The sequence below is a fragment of the Pristis pectinata genome, chromosome 2, assembly GCF_009764475.1.
Source record: "Pristis pectinata isolate sPriPec2 chromosome 2, sPriPec2.1.pri, whole genome shotgun sequence".
Lineage (NCBI taxonomy): Eukaryota > Metazoa > Chordata > Chondrichthyes > Rhinopristiformes > Pristidae > Pristis > Pristis pectinata.
The window spans coordinates 135,469,658-135,495,941 of NC_067406.1; the positions used below are offsets into that span (position 1 = coordinate 135,469,658).

Sequence of the window (26,284 nt, forward strand, 5' to 3'; positions counted from 1 at the left end):
CCCTGTTTCTCTTATTAGAATTGAGGGGTGGGGGGGGCATCAAAAGATGAGATTAAACAAATAGTTTACAAAAGGGTAAAACATCCTGATGTTATGAGTCTACTATGCAAATTATACTTGTCTTGAAAGTAATTGGTCTGATGAGCTTTTGCTGAAGCTCTTCTCAACCTCAACAGCATATAAAGTTAAAGAAAGAAAATATGTGCATTTGTATAACACATTTATTCCCACAGGCATCCCCAAATAGTTCAAAATCAATGAAATCCTTCTGAACTACAGTGTAGGAAAGGTAACTGCCAATTTGTACACAGCAAGGTCCTTTAGACAGGATCAGATAATCTGTTTCAATGATGTTGACAAGGGATGAGTGTTGGTCGAGATGCTGAATATCCTTAACATCTAGTACTGGGCTGTATGGTACAGTGGCACAGCTGCAGTGATATAGGTTTGATCTTAGCCTCAGGCAGTGTCTGTGTGGAGTTTGCACTTTCTCCCTGCGATCCCAGGGGTATCCCCCAGGTGCTCGTTTCCTCAGACATCCCAAAGACATGCTGGTAGGTTAATCGGACACTGTAAAATTACCCCTAGTGTGTAGGTGAGTGGTAGAATCCGGCAGGGGTTGATGGGAATGTGGGGAGAGTAAAATGGGATCAGTTTAGGATTACTGTGGACAGGAGAGACTGCAGCTGCTGGAATCTGGAGCAACAAACAAGCTGCTGGAGGAACTTAGCGGGTTGAGCGGCATCGGTGGGGGAAAGGAACTGTTGATGTTCTATTGACAATTCCTTTCCCTCCACAGATGCTACTTTACCTGCTGAGTTCCTCCAGTAGATTGTTGCTGTAGGATTACTGTAAATGGGCACTTAGCGATTGGTGTGGACTCAGTGGGCTGAAGGCCTGTTTCTGTTCTGTATGACACTGCAACTCCACAAGTACCATGGGATTTGTTACAGGAAGATGGCACCTCTAACAGTGACCCCCAATCATGGACATGGGATGTGTAGTAATAATAATTAACACACATCCTTGTCCTCTTGTATCAGAGGACATGCAAGTTCATCAATGAACTCAGACTGGAATTCCGAATTACTTCTGGTCCTTCACCACTGGAAAACCCATTTGTGTGGGGTTCATTGATTTTTACCTGGAGTTCTGGTAGGTGCACCTCAGTACCATTGAATTGGGGACAGTGTTTCTAGCCTTTGATTGCTATCCAATCACACGGGCTGGAAGTGATCATAAATGGACAAGGGCAGCCAAGACGGGGGAACAACTCTTCCTGCAGTTGAATGTTTGTTAATATTTATGATCCAGGTAAACAGCTATGAAACACCACACTACCTTTCCCTGTGAAAATGAATTCCCAAAAGGGTAAGATTCAATGGTAAAACTAGGTTAAGAAATCAGATAATTATGTTTCCACCAGAACACCCTTCGTTTATAGCTCCCAAGGATGGATTTATCAGAGATTGGGAGGGGTTGGTTGGGAGAATTGGACAGCGTTTTAATTCATCACTTTGAAAGCTATCTATTATACAGAGGATTTACTTCATGGTGGTCTGGTCTAATGTTTATTCAGTATCTTGTGCCTGAATTACCGAAATTGAACAAATAGACCTCAAACTAATGACAGGTTTTCATTTACAAATTGGAACATTCTCACAGCAGTTTCTCTTGGATTATTCTCACATTTGGTTTGTGTGCATTGCATATGTTAAGCAGGTACCTCACCATGAATGGTGAAGTGTCTCCTGAAGCACCCATTCAAGTGACTGAATACAGATATCCCTTTACTATTAAAGGCTCATTTGGGAAACTAAGTCATTTTTTCCACTCTCCTGGGAACATTTGAAGAGATAGTGGAAAGGAAGTTTTACTCTGCATCTAACCTGTTTTTACTCCTGATCTCTATTTTGTGTGGTTTTGTTTCCTTTTTAAAATAACTCGACAATGTTAACAACACCACATGAATTCAAACAAATGCTTGCTGTTAATCCTTTCTTATTCATGCCCCACTAAATCTTTGCACTTGTCTACGAAAGGAAGGAGCTAGATCCCCGAAGAAAATTAGTTCCCATGTCCCCCACTCCTAACACATGAATGAAAAAGGAAATTATTGAGAAACTTTTCATTTCCTTGTGATTTGACCAAGCTGAATAGATGAAGATGGTAGGCAATGCTCTCCACTTCTCTCCATATGTACACCAGTAACTTGCCCTGACAGAAATTATTAGAACTCTCACAGGCTAAAGATACCCTGACCTTTTAATGCATGGTTCTGACTATGTACAAATCCCCAGCACTCATAGGCATATATCATAGTCATCCATAGAACATAGAAAACCTACAGAACAATTCAGGCCCTTCAGCCCACAAAGCTGTGCCCAACATGTCCCTACCCTAGAAATTACTAGGCTTACCCATAGCCCTCTATTTTTCTCAGCTCCATGTACCTATCTAACAGTCTCTTGAAAGACCCTATCGTATCCGCCTCCACCACCATTTCCGGCAGCTCATTCCACGCACTCACCACTCTCTGAATAAAAAACTTACCCCTGACATCTCCTCTATATCTACTCCCCAGCACCTTAAACCTATGTCCTCTTGTGGCCACCAATTCAGCCCTGGGGAAAAGCCTCTGACTATCTACCCTATCAATACCTCTCATCATCTTATACACCTCTATCAGGTCCCCCCTCATCCTCTGTCTCTCCAAGGAGTTCCCTCAACCTGCTTTTATAAGGCATGCTCCACATTCCAGGCAGCATCCTTGTAAATCTCCTCTGCACCCTCTCTATGGCTTCCACCTTTCCTGTAGTGAGGTGACCAGAACTGAGCACAATACTCCAAGTGGGGTCTGACCAGGGACCCTATATAGCTGCAACAATACCTCTCAGCTCCTAAATTCAATTCCCCAGTTGATGAAGGATAATACACCATATGCCTTCTTAACCACAGTCAACCTGCGCAGCAGCTTTGAGTGTCCTGTGGACTCGGACCCCAAGATCCTGCTGATCCTCCACACTGCCAAGAGTCCTACAATTAAGACTATATTCCGCCAACATATTTGACCTACCAAAATGAACCACTTCACACATCTGGGTTGAACTGCATCTACCACTTCTCAGCCCAACTTTGCATCCTATCTCTGTCCCTCTGTAACCTCTGACAGCCCTCCAAACTATCCACAACACCCCCAACCTCCGTGTCATCCGCAAACTTACTCACCCACCCCTCCACTTCTTCATCCAGGTCGTTTATAAATCACAAAGAGCAAAGGTCCCAGTACAGATCCCTGAGGTACACTACTGGTCACTGACCTCCACTCAGAATACAACCCTTCAACTACAGTTCTTCCAATATCACATATCAGTGGAGATAAATGGTGAGTAATTAAGTGACTGCATATTATTGTTCAACTGAATTGTTCATAATTTTTTGCAGTAAAATGTATTTTTTAAGATTTTATCAAGACAGTTTTCATTTCCCCCGTCCCAGTTACCGTAACATTGCATCTTGAATCCCAGTAGCTTTCAGGGGGCAACAGCTGGGGCCAGGGATTAAGAGCGGTGTTGACAGAACAGCTACAAAGAACATCCCACTGTTGAGATGCCAGCATTCATATTAAATCATCACTGTTGTAATAAATGGTCATCTCTTAAAAACAAGGACCTTTACAACTCCTTTATGACAGCTTGCCTTTATGAATATTACCAAGGGAGAGAGCATGGGTGGTGCTGCTTTTTCTAGGATTGCAGAACAAACATTAACACAACATAAGCAATACAATGTTGCTGGAATTTACTGCCCACCATTATCTTTCAGGAAATCTCCACATCTCTAGGTCAAAAAGAAAGCATCTTACATTGAATGTCAGGATATAAAAAAAGAATACTTTAGCCCCAGTAAAGTTATGATGTATTTTGTAGGAAACACAGTAGACAATTTGTGTACAACAAGGTCCCACAAACAGTGAACTAGACTATTTGATTTGATAAGGTTAGTTGAGGGTTAAATGTTGGCCAGAATGCCTTGCTCTTCTTTGAAAGTGTTCTGAGGAATCTTTTATGTCCACCTAAGAAAGTAGACAGGGCCTCAGTGTAACAGCCAGAAGTTAGCATCCCCAGCAGTGCAGCACTCCTCAACACTATTAAGCAGCGTCAAGCTAGATTATGTTCTCAAGTCTCAGGAGTGGGACATGAATCCACAATCCTCTGACTCAGAGGTGGGAGAACTATTGCTGAGCCAAAGCCGACAACTGTCATTGAGATTACTCTGTGCTTCACATACCCTGTCTTTAAGCCACAAATTAACAAGATTATTGTAAGAAATATGTTAAGCTAACCTTTCAGAGGGTACGTTACTTGACATATTCTCTGCAATAACGGGATGAAAGCTGGAAAACAAATATCCAGAGAATTCCAGAGCCTTTTTAAGGAGGTTGGACTTGAGTTTGTCAATAAGCCACATTCTGGTTCACACAGACACACAAATACACACACACTCGCCCAGACACACATATATAATGTACCACTATTAAAAGTTCTCTAAAACACATAACATGGGTCACAAATTTTTTGGTGCTGGTCAAGACCACACTATTTACTCAGTAGCAATTGTTGACATTAATGAGTGAGAGATACAAGGGTGAGAAATATAAATGTTTCTCTCCATTTATGTTGCCTTCTTAATCTGGTTACAAGGGCAGGTCAATTAGCATTTGCCAAGACTGCAGCTTCATCTCTGGTGATCAGTGACAATCGTCCAATCCAAAGCAGGTCTGTTAGAATAAGTACGTACTGCAAACAGTATCAGCATTATTCATCCTGTGGCTGCAGCAGTCATGCCATTTACTGACACATGCTCTTACAGGCATTGTTATTTGATAGCACCTGATGATTCTGTATCTTGTAAAATATCAAAAGAATCTTTTGGAACAACCCACTGCAATAATTTATCATAAATTTTTTGTTTATTGGGCTATAAAAGGAAGAATTTGGTTTTTTCAATTAATTAAGGATACCCAACCTTGAAATCAGTAGCAAAAGAAGTTCTGTGTCTGAAAGTAGAATGCCAGTATCAAATGAATTGGTTCCAGAATTAGTGCACTTGTTATCACTGCAGTTAAGTGACTGGGCAAACCTTTCTGCATGCAAAGTCTCAGAGATGCTTTTCTCAGTGGCAGCATATAAAAACTTCTTTAGGATGTCTGTCTCCTGTGCAATAAGGGCAATAAACTGCCACCAGTGATGTCCCTGAGATAAAGGTTGTGGTAATTGAGCAGGGGATTGGGACTAACTGGATAGCTCTTCCAAAACAGGTGCAACTTGTTGAACCAAATGACCTTTGCTGTATGATTTTATGATGCACTTTCAACTGTCTCCAGAGAACATGAATGAGGAGACCCTGTTTACTGAAACATTGACGTAGGATTATTTGCAATTAAGTTCAAAGGTTGAGAATGTTAAAGATATGACCCACAACACCTTTCTCCAGCCTGACCACCAACCACTTGGCCGTGGCTATGATTGTTTTATCTCTAACTGGTTGCTGTAGGAGTATCAATAGTGTACACTATCTAACAAATCTACACACAGTTTTCAACTGCAGGGTACTCTCATTCCTGAGGTTGAAAAATTAGGGTTTGAATATATAGATGGGTGGCAGGACAAGTGGATAAGGTTGTTAAGAAAGCATGCAGGATCTTTAGATTAATAAATAAAGGCAAAAGACTACAAAAGCAATGCTAAACTTTTCTAAATCTGGGTTTAGCTAGCTAGCTAGAATATTGTGTCCAATTCTGGAGACCACACTTTAGAAAGGATTTCAAGAATGTGTACAGAACTGAGGGAATTCCAGTATGTGGAAATAGTATAAGAGCTGGAAATATTTTACTTGGAATAGAGAATGTTGAGGGATTTAATAGTAAAATTCAGAATAATGAAGTGTTTTCATAGTGTAAATAAGGGCAAACTGGTTCCATTCATGGAAGGATTGGTAATCAGAGGACACAGGTTTAACTCAACTGGCGTATGAATCAGAATGTCATTGAAGAGAAAGTTTTATGTAGTGAGCTGGAATTCATTCTCAAAATGTAATGGAAAATGATTCAATGAATCAGATATATACTGGAAAAAACAAAGGGCAATGGGGTGGAACAGGGACTGGGACTAACTGAAATCCTTTTATCAAATGTTGCCATTGGTACTATGGGGCATAAGGGCTGTGCAAGGGAGATGCAGGTGAATTTAAATTTGCTGGGTTTTTTTTGAGGGGACAGATGCAAGAGTCTAAAACATTACAGGGTGAACATGACCAAGGTCAATAATCTCACACTCTACACATTTTTTAAATGATTATTTCAGGGATCTGCATCCCTCCTTGTGCATACATCTATTCCCAGGACATTTTAGAAAATTATCGTTAGAACAGGAGAACAGGACGCCTGAAGACATGGCAGCTTTTAATATTTTTGTTGAAAAGTTCAGGTCATAGCTGGACAAATGTAACAAGATTAAAGGCCATCCCTTGGTCACAAGGAGCAGTCATGAAGACTGCGCCACCTGCTGTCGAACAAATAAATTACAGTCAAAACTCACTGGCAGGAATGAGTGTAAGGGAGAGGTTGTGTGCTGGCTGCAGGGCACTAAGGAATGGCTCTGATTTATTTGGATAAAATTGCAGGTGATTGTGATCAGTGGAACTGAACCAACATTCAATGCTGCCACTTTGAAAATGACCTCTAGAACATTGCAGCATGCAGTCTTCAAGTACACCAGGAACATGTTCCTCTTTCAAAAAAAATGTATCTGCCATCTATTCAAGGTGACACAGTATGCATTTTAGAGTGAAATAAGAGCAGGAAGGTTTTGCAAGATTGCACAGGTCCAAGCAGCCCCTTGCATGTAAAATCCCAGTAGGATGTCAGTGCCCTCAGCAACCTTACTCAACACCAGGCAAGCAAGTGCAAAAGTAAAGTTCACCTGGACTTCAGGAGTAAGGATGAGCAGCCATTTGCCAAACACATTAGAAGCTTCTGAAGCAATATGTAAACCTATACTGAATAATGAGTAAAATACTACCCTACCAATCAACCAGCTCCTCAGTACAGATACAGAAACAGCCTTAGGTAATAAATAAATGTTTGGGGTTTTGGTTTAAATGGCTGTGTTTGAAAGATTGGATTTTTTTAATGCCTCAATGGATGGCCATTTGCAGGGGTACTATGGAGACTAAACGATACACTTGTCCTGTAATCCCTTAACTGTAGATGACTGAGGGGTGACCTGATCTAAGTGTCTGTTAAAACTGTTATATCTCTGATATTGTGATTGAGAATGGTAGCAGTGGGAGGAAATGCTCATAATATTAAAGCTGGCTCTTTCTGGGTTAAATCGAGAAACACTTCACACACAAATAGTGGTAGAAATTTGGAATATGTGTTCCCAAAGGGCTGTGCATCCTGCGGGACCCATTAAAGCTTTCAAGCCATCTCAGAATTTTTTTGTTGTTGGGTAAATATGGAACAAAAATAGGAAAATTGTGTTACAGTGGAGATTAGCCATGGGTCCTAAGGGATGAATTGTTGCCAAAGGTCCAATATCTGTGTCCAGGCATCCAGCTCTTCAGGGTTCTGGATCTATGTAAAAGCAAAGCTCTGCACAAAGTCTCCCAGAGCTACATTAAAAATTAGAACTCTCTACCTAAAAATCATCTTAATGACCTACTCGTGTACATACTCCTGAGGGTAGACAGTATGAATGTCGTGTGACTTTCAATAAGCTTTGCTTTAGAGTCCATTGATGTGCAACCTATGTCCTATCCCTTGATAGCATCTAAATGGCCCAACTGCATAAAAGCCTCATCTCCAGCGCAGATAAATGGTTGCAAGCTTCACAATAAATACCCTTCAATGCCCATCTCTTCTGGTGTTTTGAAGCTCCAGCTACACGTAATTGCTCTGTAATGCTGCTTAGAAGTTCCTGATGCAAAATACCCAACAACTGTGTGTAGAAACAACCAGTATGTATAAACACCCAAACGTCTAAAAGGCCTCAATTAATTGCGTGCAAAAGTCCCTGTTATGTGTTTGTAAGTGTCCCAGCTGTGTGGGTAAAGCCCCAGATGCATGTGCGCAAAAGCCCCAGATGCATGTGCGCAAAAGCCCCAGCTCCCTGTTATAAAAGCCCCAGCTGTGTGCAGAAGCCCATGCTGGCAGGTTGGGGTACTCACGTTGGCACTGTCCCCAGGGTCTGCGGTTCCAGCCCCAACAGCAGTCCATCCGAAGCCCATAGCGACACATGCCCACAAGAGAACGCTGCTTGCGGACCCTGAACAGAAAACAAAGGTCAGAACGGGGTATTGGTATATTATTGTCACTTGTACCGAGGTACAGTGAAAAAACTTGTCTTGCATACCGATCGTACAGGTCAATTCATTACACAGTGCAGTTACATTGAATTAGTACAGAGTGCATTGGTCAGTGACCCAAGGCTGAGAGAGGGAAATCACCAACCAAAGAGCTGTGTGTACCGAGGCTGAAAGAGGGGTCCATCCTCCACCAATTAGAGCCATAGGACATTAGACTGTATTAGCAAAAAGGAAAAGTTGGCCAAACTTGGTTGTTTTCTCTGGAGCATTGGACATGATAGAAGTATTTAAAATTATGAGAGGCGTAGGTAGGGTAGAGAGTCAGGGTCTTTTTCCCAGGGTGGAAATGTCAGATACTAAAGAGCATAGGTTTAAGCTGAGAAGGGGAAAGTTTAAAGGAGATTTGCGAGACAAGTTTTTAATGCAGCAACTGGCAGGTGCCTGGAACATGCTACCGAGGGAGCTGGCAGCAGACATGATAGATTCATTTAAGAGACACGTGAACAGACAGGGAATGTAGTGATGTGGACCACGTGCAGGCAGATACCAGAATCAGATTCATTATCACTGACTTACGTGATGTGAAATTTGTTGTTTTGCAGCAGCAGTACAGTGCAAAGACATAAAATTACTATAAATTACAAAAATAAATAGTGCCAAGGAAAGGAATAACGAGGTAGTGTTCATGGGCCATTCAGAAATCTGATGGGGGAAGGGAAGATAGGATTAGTTTAGATTGACATCACGGTCAGCACAGACATGGTGTGCCGAAGGGCCTGCTCCTGTGCTGTACTGTTCTATGCTGTATGTTCTACAGCACATAAACAGCCCCTTTGTCCCACCATGTCCATGCCAACCATCAAGAGACTGTCCTAGTCTCATTTTCCAAGGCTTGGCCCATAGCTTTCCATCCCTAGATGATTCAAGTGCTCATCCAGATACTTAAGTGTTGAGAGAGTATTTGCATCCACCATCTTCTCAGGTAGTGCACTCCAGATTGCAACCACTCACCTCAAGTGCCAATCTAGGTACTTCCTTCAAACATCTTGAGTTAGAATGAAGTAAATTAGAAACTGTTTCCATTGACAGGAGGGTGATGATCAGAGGATGCGGATCTAAGATTGTTAGCAAAGGAACCACATTGTATTGGTGAGCAGGGGTGAGTGTGTAGGAGGTCTAGTTGCAGACAGGAGAATTTCTTTCATGCATTGAGTTGTTACACAAGACTGGCAGAAGTAAATTCATTAGTCAAAAAAGAATTGGACCTCCATCTAAAAAGAGGAGTAATTTGCAGAGATAAGGGAGAAAGGATGTGGACTATGGCTTTTAAATCAAGGTTGGTAGATGGAGTTAACATACTGGGTGCAGGTTTGTTTTCCAACAGGACCTACATTTCAGAAGTACTTCATTGACTGTAAAGCACTTTGGAATGTACTGAACAGGGGCACAAAAGGCTTTCTATTTCTTACTGAACAGGGGCACAAAAGGCTTTCTATTTCTTTCAGAACAGTCTTGAATGGCCAACTCATCTTGCTGCCATGCATGGGACCAAGTGGATGGACCAATCGTAGATCTAACCCAGGTAAAGTGGTCTTCTACGATTTTCCATTCCAGGTCATATTTGTAGCAATTCTTTACATTTGCTCCAAATCAGCATCAGGGGAAGGCAGATTCCTCGGGATCCTTGCCCCCACCCCACACACACACACATACACGAGGCAGACGCGCTCACTGAGGTGCAGATCATGCGGGCGAATTGTTGCATTCCTGCACACCCCAGCAAAGGCTCCACGTTACTACACAAGCCCTAACTTGACAGCGAACCGGTGCCTGTGTGTCTGACGAGCTTTAATCGCAATGATCTGAGATTAGGCGCACGTTTTTTCTCCTTTTTGTAATCCCAGGCTCTGAACTTTGATTTAAAAATAAATACAGAAAATGCTTTGAAACTAAATTAAACACCATGGCACAGCTTTACAAACACTCCAGTGTCAAACGTAGCAGGTGTTATACCGCATTAGTGATGTTAAAATTGAATATAATCTGTGGACAAAGAATGATATCACTTCGAATTTAATTGCAAGACAATATATAATCGTCGGTGACAGACTCCAATTTATGTCGCTCTATCACAGAAAGAAGTGTTTCTCCCAAGTTCCTTTGCCTAGTCTTACCTGCTTCTGCCGCTTTCTTCAGCTATGGCACACAGATACAATGTGGACACGGCCAGCAAGTGTCCCACGAATCCCCTCATGGTCTTCCCCTTGCAATCCCTCTCCCGGCAAAACAAAACGAGTCCCAACGGCAGCTGTTTCTCGATGTAGGGAACGACCCTCTCTGGGTCGGCGCGGTTGAGTTTGGTCTGTTGGGAGCACGCTAATCTCTCCACCGCTCTCTCCCAGGGCTTGCTGGAGAATTTCGAGTCCACCGAGAAATCGTGTAAAAAGTGACCCAGCGGTTGCAGAGATTCGGTGGCGAGTGCACTCAGTGCGGACTGTGCCCCTCTCCCTCTATTTCGACCCCTGCCTTTCTCGCTCTGCCGAAGATTAGATCCCCTGGCGGAGGACGGTTTTGCTTTCGCTCTGACAAGACCGCAGAGAGCGGGAGGTGTGAGTGGGACAGGTTGGGTCTGTTCTGGTGTGTAGGTTGGAGCAGGGTGCGCGGGAGGTGGGCGATTCTCACACCCCTTAACCCAGCCCTTCCCACTCTCCCGTCCCGAGCCACAGCTGCTATCACTCCTGAGGGAGGGAGGGAAGGAGGGAGAGAGAGAGAGAGAGAGAGAGGGAGGGCGCTAATGAGAAGCAACGATAACTAGAGAGGGAAACGAGGATAAAAACGGGAATAAAACATAACGTGGTCGGGGAGCGAGAGAACCTTGGATGAAAAGAAAAATAGAGAGCCAACGGGATGGCGAGAAGGGAAAAAAGGAAGGTAGAGTAATATTGGTGTTGGAAATGGTTTATTATTGTCACATGTACCGAGATACAGTGAAAAGCTTTGTTTACGTGCCATCCTTACAGATCATTCCATAAATACATCCAGGTAGTAAAAAGAAAAACAATGCAAAATAGTGTTGCAGTTACAGAGAAAGTGCAGTGCAGGTAGACAAATAAAGTGCAAGGGCCCATCTTCAGTGTGTGAGGGGTCTGTTCCAGAGTCCGATAACAGCAGAGTAGAAGCTGTCCTGGCGTCTGAGATGATGCAAAGGTAAAGGAGGCCGAGGTAAATTAGAACAAAAAAAGATGCAGCGAGTGTGTGAGAGAGAAGGGAGTTGATCAGTGTAGGGTGCAGCACGCACAGGACGCCATCGGGGGAGGTGAGCGACGATCAATCCAGAACTGCAAAGGAAATCGAAAATGAGAGGGATGAGAACATGTTGCACTGGACGGCGGGGAGTGTAACGGCTGAAATGTTGTAACCAGTCACATGGAAGATTTCACTCAATAGAAAAGAGCCAGGACTCAACACATTGGGGTTAAAAGATGAACTCTTGATCTCCCATTCTACCTCATTGTGACCCTTGCAGTTTATTTGTCTACCTGCACAGCACTTTCTCTGTCACTGTAACACTATATTCTGCAATCGGTTTTCCTTTTTACTAACTTGATGTTCTTATGTAGGGAATGATCTGTATGGATGGCACAAACAAAAGCTTTTCACTGTAGCTTTGCACATGTGACAATAATAAACCAATTCCAATCAGGTCCTGGGCAGGTGGGCACATACAGTATGTGGGCACTCTGCACCAGATTGAATAGTTCATCTCTCTGAACAAGTCAACAGCTGGGTACGGGTGATGCGACCTCATGTGTTACATTCTAAGGGACAACAGAGAGCAAAGCGCCCTTAGCCCTGCATTATTCTCAATCTTGCTGAGAAAGTGCACAGCAGCCAGCAAACTAAAGTCCTCTTACTTTACACAGTGTTTGCGGATTTCCGAACAGCACGTTCTTCTTTTGCATTTTCTTTTTAAATCTGGAACTGGCTGAGGACCAGAGATAGTTTATAGAAAATGGGGAAATTAAAGAACAAATCAATATATTTGGATTCAGTGTCCAGCTCAAGTTCAGACACTGACAGAGGAGAGGGCATATTCTTGACTGGCAATCCATTCCTCATGTGCCTTGATGCCCCAGAGCAAACATCAGTGCACCAATAAATACCACAACAGAAATGCCCTAGAGCATGCACAGTTTACTATATGGGATGTATTCCCAGGCAAAGGCAACAAATCACCCTGTCAATGCTCAACAAGTTCCAGGCTGGGAATGGGAGTGTTAGCAGCTCTTGCAAGTTCCAGGAACCTCTTGGGCTTCTCCTGAAGAAGGGTTTTCAGAATGTCTTAATCCAGAAAAGAACAAATGGTAACTTCTGTTGTTGGCAGAACCCCTGGACTATTTCACATCTACTTTGATTTAAAAAAACATTTCATTGATTTGTGTGATTGGATGATCTGAACTACAAAAAGGAAACAAACAGATCAGTTTAGAGACAAAATATAAAAACTTTTTCCTTCTTGTAACTGCTTCTCTGTTCCTTTCCCATTTCCAGTCTTTTGACATTCCTACTTTTGCTCATGTTTGGAATCCCTTCCTTCAGTTTTCAGACAGGTGTCCAACAACTTTCTATACCTATTTTCTTGCTCTCTCTCTATTCCACACAGCTCAATGTGTGTTCTTTTGCTGACATTTGATATAACATAAGCAGTAACAATAGTAGACTGATCAGACCCCAAAGCACGCTCTGCCATTGTAAGATCATGGCTGGTCTGTTCATTGCCTCAAGATAAAATAAGACATCTTTATTAGTCACATGTACATCAAAACACACAGTGAAATGCATCTTTTGCGTAGAGTGTTCTGGGGGCAGCCTGCAAGTGTCACCATGCTTCTGGCACCAAAATAGCATGCCCACAACTTCCTAACCTGTACGTCTTTGCAATATGGGAGGAAACCGGAGCACCCGGAGGAAGGCCATGCAGTCACAGGGAGAACGTACAAACTCCTTACAGACATTAGCTGGAATTGAACCCGGGTTACTGGCGCTGTAAAGCATTATGCTAACCACTACACTACTGTGCCTGCCCACTTTCCTGCTCTCATGCCACACACTTTGAATCTTTTGTAGTTTAAATGTCTGTCAAGGTCTGCCTTAAATATATTCAATGACTCCACCTCCACAACTCTCACGAGTGGAGGATTCCAAAGAGCATAAATTCTTCTCAGTCTAAAGTGGGTGACCCCTTATTCTGAAACTATGCTCCCTAGTTCTAGACACCCCATTGGGTTAAACATTCTCTTAGCATCCACCCTGCCAATCCACCTCAGGATCCTAAATGTTTCAATAAGGTCACCTTTCATTCTTCTGTACTCCAATGAGCCAGGCCCAACCTGTTCAATCTTTGTTCATACACCAACCTCTTCATCCCAAGAGTCAACCTAATGAACCTTCTCTGTACTGCCTCCAATGCAATTCCTTAAATATGGAGATGAAAACTGGATGCAGTATTGCCAAGTGTGGTTTCATCAGCACCTTATAAAGTGCTTTCCTGCATTTTATTCCATACCTCTTGCAATAAAGGCCAATATTCCATTAGCCTTCCTAATTACTTGCTGAACTTGCATGCTAGTATTTTGTATTTCATGCATGCCCAATCCCTTTTACAGCAACATTTCATAGTCTCATTTCATTTAAAAAATAATTTCCTTATTCATTCTTCTTTCCAGAATGGATAACCTCATGTTTTCCCATATTATACTCCATCTGCTAATACCTATGCCCACTTACTTAGCCTATCTATATCTCTTTGCAGCCCTTACATGTGTTCCACACAACTTGCTAATCCAGCTATTTTTATATCATCAGTAAATTTGGCTACAGTTTGATTCCTTCATCTAATATAGATTGTAAGTAATTGAAGCCCTAGCACTGATCCTTGTGGCACCCCATTAGCTAATTGATAAATGACCTGGTTAAATACAGGATAAATATCCTGTTTTCTGTAGTTAGCCAGCTCCCTTTGTAAACCCCTAACCTATGCATCTGTGTGCATTACCCTTTTATGTGGCACTTTATCAAATGCCTTCTGGAAGTCCAAATACATCATACCTTCTGATTCCCCTTCATCCACTCCACAGAACACCAGCAGTCTCGTCAAACACGATTTCCTTTTCATAAAACCTTGTTAACTCTGCTTGATCATCTTATGGTCTTCTAAATGTTTGCTGCCACCTCCTCAATATTTTTCCAAAGACAGATAGCTTGTCATTTCTTGCTTTCTGTCCTGCTCCTCTCTAGAACAGTGGTGTTACATTTTCAGCATTCCAACACTGCATTTGCCTTCCCAGTTACTTGCTGTACTTGTTCCAATCCCTGGGACTTCTTCAGAATCTATTTCCAATAATTTAACTCTTACAGTTCAGGCTATGAAGAAACATGACAACCATTTCAGAGTTAACTTGAGGTTCAGCTGTCAGAAACCAAAGCAGTCTGCATGGGTACAAGAAAACTTAATATTAATATGAGCTTCAAGGATGGATTTTGATGGGGGAGGTAGTTGGTCCAATGTGGTTGTGTGGAGAGATTTCAGTCCCACTTGAAATGTTAGGAGACCGGTATGAATGTGTACACTGTCTGTTGGAGAGTTACAGTAAGGTAATTTGCAGATCAGTACCGTACACTTGGGATTCAATTAAATACAGTAGGATATGCATAGAACTTGCTTTCATGGAAACAGATGGTGGATATTCATGGTGTGTACAGTACTGCTTGTAATGCATTAAACACACGTGTTCTTAGAACAGTTGTCCAGTAGCATGCTGAAATAGATTGTATCCTGTTTGAAATCACACCATCTGCTTGCCACCCAAACCTCCAACCAATGCACAACTATACATCTGTAAGCAAGAGATCAGTTTGATCCAGGGTTCGTTTTTCAGGCAGTAGGAGCTACTGAGTTCTGACTCATCTGGATGTGGGAAGTACAATTGTCATCGGTCTCCTGGGGAAGCAGGGAAGAACTGAGAAGACCTTTGCCTGAATGCCATACATTGCCTCATGCTGGTTGGGTTTGTGATAACAGGTTTGGATACCTGTTGTGATGGTGCCCATGGCAAAATAGTTCACTGGCATTCAGGTTCCAGCATAAAGAGTGGAATGGAATGGTCAATTGGGGCAGGATTAGAGCTCAGGGAACCTGCCCAAGAATCTTTAAGGCAGTATTGGGTGGAGAGGTTGGTATTTAAAGGAAAACACAATGATGCTGGAGAAACTCAGCAGGCCAGGCAGCATCTGTGGAGAAAAGCAGGCGGTCAATGTTTCGAGTCAGGACCCTTCTTCAGGGCCTTTCCAGCATCTGCAGTCCTTTGTTTCTTGAGATTGGTATTTATACTATCAGACTATGACCTACTGCAAAGTACTGAGCCATTCAAATCTGCTCAGCCGTTGTGGTTAACATGATGTTCTTAGACCTTTCCACTCAATTGATAACAGCCCCTGTTTCTGACCAGACAATGCAGCAGGCACCAGCTCTGCCTTTAGAGAAGGGAGTTTATGTGGGCAGTTTTAGTGAGAGCTGGTCCACCTGTCAATATGGATCAGACCCAGCATTTACCACCTGAACAGTAGCATAAAGGAAGGGTTTACCAGCTGGACTGGAGTAAAATGAAGCAGTTGGACTGCAGTGGCATGAACATTTATCAATTCAACTGTGATTAGTTGGATTACCTCCCCTGCACAGAGTTGGCCTCATGATCAAATAGAGGAAATCATTACTTCTGCACTTGCACTGTTAAGTTAGATGTGCAATTTTCAGCAGGGCTGGAATATTTATTAAAATAATTATCTGGGTGGTATTGCATCTTAATGCAGCAAAATGTTCTAGGATGACCCCCTGGACAATGAGTCCTTGTCAGACACTGGGTCACAAAAAAAATAGGGGAGATGGACAAACATTTTGTCAGAGCCACAGAATTAGTCTGAATCTGAACCAGAATGTTCACAACACTGGCAACCTATTTGAGGCTGAAAATGCATTGTATTCTATATAAACCTGTTACATTAGCCAACTCCTCCCAACCTCAGCTCAATCATGTCTTTGTTACTTGTAGTTTTTGCAATTCCATTGCACTTCTGCTCAGCTTTGTTCTATCCTTCATAAACTTAACATAATTTGAAACAAATGTCTGTGTCCTTCCACCAAACCCCACTCTTCCCTGTATTTGCTCACTTATATTTACTCCCATTTGATTTTAAATTTCTCACTTTTACTATACCGAGTTAACTCTGTACCCCTTTAGAAGGCAGAGACGAAGGTTGCACCAGGGAAATTGGCCAAGGAATACAGGTTAATGGTTTTAGTGTAGACTCAGCCATCAAAGGTGGAGAAGGACCATAAGACCATAAGATATAGGAGCAGAATTAGGCCATTTGGCCCATTGAGTCTGCTCCACCATTCAATCATGGCTGATTTTTTTTTAAACCCCATTCTTCTGCCTACTCCCTGTAATCCTTAACCCCCTTACCAGTCAAGAGCTTGTCATTCCTTGCCTTAAATACACCCAATGACTTGGCTTCCACAGCCCTCTGTGGCAATGGATTCTACAGATTCTTCACCCTCTGGCTGAAGAAATTCCTCTTCATCTCAGTTCTAAAGGGAGGGCCCTTTATTCTGAGGCTGTGCCCTTGGATCCTAGACTCACCTACTAATGGAAACATCCTTTCCACATCCACTCTATCCAGGCCTTTCAGTATTCAGTAGGTTTCAATGCTATCCTCCCTCATCCTTCTAAACTACTTCGAGTACAGGCCCAGAAATATCAAATGCTCAAAGGAGTCTGGCTGAGCAGACTGCTGGCTGCAGAAATGGAAGGCAAAAGATTTGTGTAAATTTAAGTAAATTAGGAGAGATTTTTCTCCAGATGTAGATGGGGAAGAATGTAGGGAGGTCAATGGAGTGCAATGCAAGGAAGTGATTAGGGCTGGTTGGGATGGGCAATTAACAGTAGTGGTGTGGCCAGTTACTTTACAGATTGGGTGTGACTGGCACTTATCAGGATTGGAATGGGACCAGAGTTTATCAGTAGAACTGCAGTGGAATGAGCATTTACCAGCAGGATTGAAACAGGGTACTTGCTGAGAAGTGGTGCTTACATTAACTGAAGAATAGGTAACATTGGACAACCTGGTGAACAAATGGCAATTACAAAAGACTACTGGTGGGAGGAGATTGAGGAAAGAAAACTATTGTAGATACTGGAAATCTGACAAAAGCCAGAAAATGCTGGAAATACTCAGCAGGTCAGGTGGTATCAGTTTCTTTCTCCACAGAAGCTGTCTGAGGAGTGAAATGTGCACGCTTCACTGTAAATGAAGATCTGGATAAATTTAGTTTCCAAGTTACCACATGATTCCAACAACAGAGTTCAGGCTTAATGCCATCAAAACATTCAGATGTAGAATGTGTTTAAATAGAAGCATCCCAAGATGCGTCACAGAAGTGTAATCAGATAAAAAGAATCAGTTAATCAGGGGTCAGTCAAAGGAGAGCTCAAAAAGATGGGAAGATGGAGGGGTCTTGGGAAAGATTTCATTACTTCGAACTTAGTCATTTGATGATGGGTGCCAATGCTTGGTGCTGTTTAATTGAATCCTTCTGTGAAGTGACACTGAAATGCAGCTTTTTACAGAAATTTTTTTTTAAAAAAACTAAAAATAGTTTCCAAAGTATTCTTGCAGCCCAATGTCTAATTAAAAAAATTTCCTTGGAACATAGAGATGTTGATAGATAGGGGCGAATTACACTGATTGTGCAATGAGTGTTTTAAATTTCTTGTGGTGAGCTAAAGCCTCTCATTTATAAGTCTGAATTATAAATATTAAGCTGAATTGTGAAAGATGGTACCACATGAAACCACTGAGTGTGAATACAGCCAACCATTCTCCATCTACACTTTTCATTATATAGATATTTATAAACAATTTTTTTAAACCTCTTAGTACACAATCTTAATGAAAAGTTGTTCTAATACATACTGACATTTCTCAATGTAAAACCAATGTGTCAATTCCTGCCTTTACAATGTAAAATGAATGGTCTGAAAATCAGGGACTTGTCTGATTATCTGAACACAGTCCTGATAAGTGTTGAAATTAGATGAAGCTCTCTAAGTTTATTTAAACAATCGAAGCAGAATTTTTAAAAAATCAAATTGAGTGTGTGCTTGATCGTCCCAAGCAATGCAAACCTTTTATTATAATTGGAATATCACTAAGCTATCATTTTGGAAAATAACAGCCAATATCCATGTTGTAGGCACAAACCTACAACATAATAAGATGAAAAGAACTCTGGGACTCATCCAACAGATGAAACAAACTTCATAACTGATCCAATAGGAGAGATCCCTGGTTTAACCAACCCCAGAAGATCAGTGAAAAGCCCAGTCTACACAGGTCATGGACAATATGACTAGCTGCTCCACAAATGGAAGGTGCAAGATGATCTAAAGTGCTATTCCAACCATAAACCCAAACTACGGAGCATATCACATCAACTTGCCCATTAAATTCTGTTGCAGAGGTACATATTTCTGTACTCGGCAACTTAGGAAGCCAATGAGTGAACCAACAGACCTGACATAATATTGCAAGGCTTTTATGTTTTATGGAAGAATACTGATTAGTTTACAATGTATAATTTAGTATTGTATTTAGTAACAAAAGTAACCATATCTTCTTTTTTGCTAACTCTGGTTACTTACCAGGATATCACACTTACTGATTGTAGGACCCCTGAACATAAATGACCCAACCTTGGTAAAGTCAACATAGAAATACTTACACATCATTCTTCTATGCTAACTGCCTGATAAAAACAGTGGAGGGAGTTAGTAGGTACAGTGGAATGATATTTCTATAACTGAAACTGACCACGTAACAGGTAGACTGCAACTCTCTCCTCTGGTTTTATACATCAGGAATGCAAGAGGCTACAGATATTGGTCGACTCAACCAGCTCCATCATGGGTACAGCTCTCCACACCATCAAGGACATCTACAAGAGAGTGTCTTAGGAAGGCGACATCCATCATTAAGGAGCTCCATCATCTGGGCCATGCTCTTCTCAATGCTACCATCAGACAGGAGGTACAAAACCCACACCTCAAGGTGCAACAACAGCTTCTTCCCCACTGCCATCAGGTTCTTGAACCGACCTGAAAAACCCCCAACACTACCTCAGACTATATTTCTTTTATCCTTCTCTCAACTTGCATTAGTGCAAGTTGAGAGAGGGATAAAAGAAATGTTTATTTTGTCATGTAAGTTATGTATAATTTATATGTTAAATTCACATTAACTTATGTTTGTCATGCTTGTAATGTGCAGCTGTTGCAAAAAGCTAATTTTCATGGCATTTATACCCTGGATACCCATGACGATGACCATAAACTTGAATGTTCCTAAGTATTGGTCTCTCCCATGAGAGGGGATTCAGTGCAGAAAATGCTAAATTTTGGGCCTTTTATTTAACCAGAGTCACAATAAACCCCTGCATTTGTCTAATACCTTTCATGAATTCAGGATTGCCCAAAATGCTTTACAGTCAATAAATTACTCCTTTGTATCATCATTGTCATATTGATGAATGACACCAAATTTAGGGATGGAAGGTTCCACAAAGTAATGAACAGATAATCTGCTTTTGTGGTTTGGTTAAGAGATAAATATTGAACACGTTGGGGAAAACATATGTTTATCATAAAAATAGTGCCATTAGATCATTTACATCTACCCAGAAAGCATATTGTGCCTTGGTTAATTTCTCACCTAATAGACAGTACCTCAATTTTACATTAGAGTCTCAATTTAGACATTGCAATTTAAGTCCCCAGCGTGGGACTTTGAACACACAATATTTAGGCCAATTTATGTAAAAAGAAACTACTAGAGCTCATAAGATTGCAAACTATGTATAAGCATCAACTTATGTACAGCCCTGAACACAAACTTTGCAAGTACCAGAGACAGACATGGAGGCATTTCAATTAAAGTACTGTTCTTAAATGGTCTCTTATTAGTTCTAATGTTACAGCTCAGGTATTTTAGTCAAATATACCAAATGTCTGAGATAAATATAGAATAATAGATACCTGAGATGGTTGTTAATATTGTAATTCAATCAACTGCTTCAGATGGTGTTGCTGGAACAGTTTGAGGGTCATCCAATCCCCAGTATCAAATGACAAGGTTTAGTTCAATGCCAGGTGTTTGTTATTTAACATACACAATATATTTCTTAAAAATCTTACATCTGCATGTTTTTGTAATCAAGTTTTTCTAATATATATGCAAAGCAAAAGACAAGGAGCAGAGGACGGGGCCTAATTGGTTTACTGTTTCAGAGGCAGCACAGGCGTGATGGGTCAAATTCTATAAATTTCTATGTCTGCACTTATAAATAAAAACTAGGTCAGTGCACACAACACACTGTAATAATACCCTTATGCCAAGAGAGGCACAACAGCCCCGCCACTTGCAAGAATATGCAATTACAGTGTGACGTTTACATAGATAATTCAATTATCCATGTGGATATTGAAATTTATGATTAAATATGAAAGTAAGAACAGAATGCAATTATAAAATAGGACTGAGTTACATCAGTATGCCACAGTCCAAATATTCATAGATAATAATCCTGTTTCACCCAAAAGCTGTAATTGGTCTCAACTCTGACTCCCCAGTGTGCAGTCCTCAGTGAGATGGATTAATATTTTATATAAAGAGCACTCAATGTTACAAAAAAAAAACTTGCTGAGTGCAAGGTTATGAACTTCTGCTTGGCTTTTCATAACAATTGAAATGCATTTCATGACAAATCAGCCTCTGACATCTTTCTAAGTGAACATTTGGAACATAGAACATTACAGCACTGTACAGGCCCTACAGCCCACAATGTTGTGCTGACATTTTATCCTGCTCTGAGATCTATCTAACCTTTCCCTCCCACATAGCCATATGAATGATAGAAAAGTGGAGGGCTATCTATGAGTTTCTTAAATGTCCCGAATGTATCTACCCACCACCTCTGCCAGCAGTGTGTTCCACACACCTACCACTAAAAAAAAAACTTGCCTCTGACATCCCCCTGATACCTTCCTCCAATCACCTTAAAATTATGCCCCCTCACGTTAGCCATTTTCGTACTGGGAAAAAGTCTCTGACTGTCCACTCGATCTATGCCTCTTATCTTGTACACCTCTATCAAGTCACCTCTCATCCTCCTTCTCGCCAAAGAGAAAAGCCCCAGCTCGCACAACCTATCCTTATAAGACATGCTCTCCAATCCAGGCAGCATCCTGGTAAATCTCCTCTGCACCCTAAAGCTTCCACATCCTTCCTATAATGAGGCAACCAGAACTGAACACAATACTCCAAGTGTGGTCCAACTAGAGTCTGCAACATTACCTTGCGGCTCTTGAACGCAATACCCCGACTAATGAAGACCAATACACCATACGCCTTCTTAACAACCCTATTGACCTGCGTGGCAACCCTGAGGGATCTATGGACATGGACCCCAAGATCCCTGTTCCTCCACACTAAGAGTCTTGCCATTAACCTCGTATTCTGCCTTCAAATTCGATCTTCCAAAGTATAACACTCCACACTTTTCTGGGTTGAACTCCATCTGCCACTTCTCAGCCCAGCCCTGCATTCTATCAATGTCATGTTGTAACCTATAGCAACCTTCAACACTATCCACAATACCACCAACCTTTGTATCATCTGCAAACTTACTAACTCACCTTCCACATCCTCATCCAAGTCATTTATAAAAATCACAAACAGCAGGGGTCCCAGAACAGATTCCTGCGAAACACCACTAGTCACCAAACTCCAGGCAGAATATGCTCCATCTACAACCACCCTCTGTCTTCTGTGGGTGAGAATTTTGAATCCATACAGCCAAGTTTCCCTGGATCCCATGCCTCCTGACTTTCTGAATGAGCCTTCCATGAGGAACCTTACCAAATGCCTTACTAAAATACATGTATACCACATCCACTGCTCTACCTTCATCAACGTGCTTTGTCACATCCTCAAAGAATTCAATCAGGCTTGTGAGGAACAACCTGCCCCTCGCAAAGCCATGCTGACTGTCCCTAATCAGCCTATGCTTCTCGAAATGCTCATAAATTCTGTCTCCAAGAATCTTCTCCAGTAATTTGCCCATCACTGAAGTAAGACTCACTGGTCTGTAATTCCCAGAGTTAACCCTGCTCCCTTTCTTGAACAAAGGAACAACATCTGCCACCCTCCAATCATCTGGCACTACTCCTGTGGCCAGTGAGGATGCAAGGATCATTGCCAAAGGCACAGCAGTCTCTTTCCTTGCTTCCCGTAATAACCTTGGATATATCCGGTCTGGCCCAGGTGACTTATCTATCCTAATGTTTATCAAAAGTTCTAGCAAACCTCTTTCCTCACATCAACATGCCCTAGTGTATCAGCCAGTTGTATACCATCGTCACAACCATTAAGGTCTCTCTCATTGGTGAATACTGAAGCAAACCTCGCCTACCTCTTCCGACTCCAGGCACGTTTCCTCTTTTATCCCCACTCTCACTCTAATTATCCTCCTATTCTTCACATACATGTAGAATGCCTTGAGGTTTTCCTTAATCCTACTCGCCAAGACCTTTGCAGGACCCCTTCTAGCTTTCCCAAGTCCATTCTTAAGCTCCCTCTTGGCTACCTTGTAACTCTTCAGAGCCCTGTCTGATCCTTGTTTTCTAACCTAAGCTTCTTACTTCCTCTCGACAAGATATTCTACATCTCTTGTCAACCATGGTTCAGTCACTCTACCATCCTTACCCTACCTCAATGGGACAAACCTATCCAGAACCCCATGCAAGAACTCCCTAAACAACCTCCACATTTCCATTGTGCACTTCCCCAAGAACATCCGTTCCCAATTTATGCTCCCGTTCCTGCCTAATAGCATCATAAATCCCCCTCCCCTAATTAAATACTTTCCCATATCATCTGCTCCTATCCTTCTCCAAGGCTATGGTAAAGGTCAAGGAGTTTTGGTCACTGTCTCCAAAATGCTCTCCCACTGAGAGATCTGGAACCTGACCAGGCTCATTGCCTCGTACCAGGTCCAGTATGGCCTCTCCTCCAATCAGCCTGTCCACATACTGTGCCAGGAATCCTTCCTGGACACACCTAACAAACTCTGCCCCATCTGTCCCCTTTACACTAAGGAGGTACCAATCAATATTAGGGAAGTTGAAATCACCCATGACAACAACCCTGTTATTTTTGCACCTTTCCAAAATCTGCCTCCCAATCTGCTCCTCAGTGTCTCTGCTACTACTGGGGGGCTCTGTAGAATACCCCCAGTAGAGTGATCACTCCCTTTCCATTTCTGACTTCCACCCACACTGGCTCAGTAGATGATTCCTCCAGGATGTCCTCCCTTTCTACAGCTGTGAACCTGTCCCTAATCAGCAAAGCCACTCCCGCACCTCTTACCTCCATCTCTGTCCCTCTTGAAACATCTAAACTCCAGAATATCCAGCAGCCATTCCTGCCCTTGTGACAGCCAAGTCGTCTGTAATGGCCACAGCATTATAGTTCCCTTCAATGCTCTAAGGTCATCAGCCTTATTCCTGATACTTCTCACATTAAAGTAGACACACTTCAGCCCATCCAACTGACTGCAATTTTGCCCTTTCAACTGCCTATCCTTCCTCACAGTCTTTCTACATGCTGCATCCCCCCTGCCAAACTAGTTTAAACCCTCCCCAACAGTTCTAGCAAACCTGCCTGTAAGAATGTTGGTCCCCCTCCAGTTCAGGTGTAACCTGTTCCTTTTGTACAGGTCATACCTTCCCCTGAAGAGATCCCATTGATCTACAAATCTGAAACCCTGCCCCCTGCACCAACTCCTCAGCCATGCATTCATCTGCCAAGTCATCCTATTCTTACCCTCACAGGTGCGTAGCACAGGCAGCAATCCAGAGATCACTACCCTTAGAGTCCTGCTCTTCAGCTTCCTACTAAGCTCCATATATTCCCTCTTCAGGACCTCAACTCTTTTCTTACCTATGTCATTGGTACCAATATGTACTATGACCTCTGGCTGTTTGCCCTCCCCCTTCCAAATGCTGTGGACCCGATCCAAGACATCCCTGACCCTAGCACCTGGGAGGCAACATACCATCCAGGAGTCTCTTTAATGTCCATATAGTCTCCTATTTGCCCCCCTTTACTATGGAATCCCCTATCACTACCGCTCTCCACTTCTTCCCCCCTTCCCTTCTACTGCACACAAGGCTCAGTGTGAAAGACCTGATCACTGCAGCTTTCTCCTGGTAGGTCATCCCCCCAACAGTAGTATACCTGTTGGTGAGGGGAACAACCACACGGGTACTCTGCACTACCTGCCTATTCTCCTTCCTTCTCCTGACAGTCACCCAGCTACCTGCCTCCTGCAGCTTAGGAGTGACTGCCTTTCTGTAGCTCTTATCTATGAACTGTTCATTCTCCCGTAGGAGCCGAAGGTCATCCAGCTGCATCTCCAGTTCCCTAACACAGGCTGTAAGGAGCTGCAGCTGAATGTACCTCGTGCAGATGTAGCTATCAGGGAGACTGGATGAACACACCACTGACCCTGGAGCCATTCTACCTACTCTAGCCCAGCACTAGAAAGAAAGAAACTTACCTCCACCTCCTCCCACTGAAACATCTTGAGCCACAGCCTCAGTCCCCTACTCTAATACCGGTCTACTCCAACGATGGCCACTCTGCTTGACCCTACCTTCTTTTTATTGGCTGCTGTTAATTAGCCAATCAACCATTAACAATTTGCAAATGTGCCTCTTTTAGGCTCCTGCAAGGTGAAATTCACAAGCACAAGGACAGAGACTCACCTCTTTTCAAAACCCGACTCTGCTAGGTGAAACTCAGAACACATTTAAATAACACTGACGTGATTTTGATGTGGATTCATGGTGTGGAAGAATATTGTTCTTTGTTATGTGTTATAACGCTATTGTTTTTGTCTCCTTGCTTGTTCAAGAAAGGGAGTAGGGATAACCCTGGGAATTAGAGGCCAGTGAGTACTGTAATGTTCTATGTTCTAAAACCAGTTGTATTTACTTCATTTGACCTTACTAACTGGTTTAACACAATGACATAAATCATTACATATTTATTACACTGCAGGATGCTATTCTGCCTATTGGCTTTACGCCAGCTTCCAGCAAACCCTCCCATCACCCTTCTCCTTGTTTTCTCAGAAGCTTATTCTCCCTCACATGCCCATCATCTCCCTGCCCGCCGAATAATGAACTGAGAGATAATGAACATATTCAATGGACAGTAGCAACAGAGGTGTATGTACAGTACTATAACAAATCTCAAAGTTGAACTCAGCTGATTCAGTCATTTGGTGTGTTTCAGGGTCAGCATGGTATTCCTTCCCCTGTTTAATCCAGGCTGGTGCTCCAGTTTAGTACTGAGGGATTGCTCCATACATAGTGATCTTCAGAAGTGACATACACTCCCTTGGGTTGCTGAGATAAAATTTAAAGTTCCTATGGCAACTTTTGAAGAAGAGCAGCATGTTTTCTTGTGTTTGTCCATGGTCCAAGCTCAATCATAACCAACACATTAATTGATCATTCATTTCATTGTCCGTGAGATTTTACAGCGTACAAACTGGTTGCCAAATTTGCTAATAGAAGTTATTACATTTCAAATTCATTTCTTTAACTGTACTGTTGCGCAATACGATAAAATACCACAGATACATTTATGTTTGTATCCATGATCTGTCCAATTTTCAGTTATAATGTGGACACAACAATTTACAATGGGAATATAAGAAGACAGAATGCACAAC

General features: G+C 42.2%; 1 protein-coding gene across 2 annotated transcripts in view; it reads right to left on the bottom strand.

Annotated features, from left to right (window-relative positions):
* The window catches only part of npnta (nephronectin a), a 56,091-nt gene extending 44,532 nt beyond the window's left edge, over positions 1-11,559 (bottom strand). Inside the window, exons 1-3 of one of the 2 annotated variants that reach the window (XM_052037008.1) lie at positions 10,545-11,559; positions 8,233-8,330; positions 4,346-4,396 (exon numbers count right to left, since the gene is read on the bottom strand). In XM_052037008.1, the coding sequence (XP_051892968.1) occupies positions 4,346-4,396; positions 8,233-8,330; positions 10,545-10,624 (229 nt within the window). In that variant the 5' untranslated portion in view covers positions 10,625-11,559. The remainder of the gene's footprint in view (positions 1-4,345; positions 4,397-8,232; positions 8,331-10,544) is intronic. The other variant, XM_052037018.1, reaches the window with a different exon arrangement.
* Positions 11,560-26,284: the final 14,725 nt, after the last annotated feature.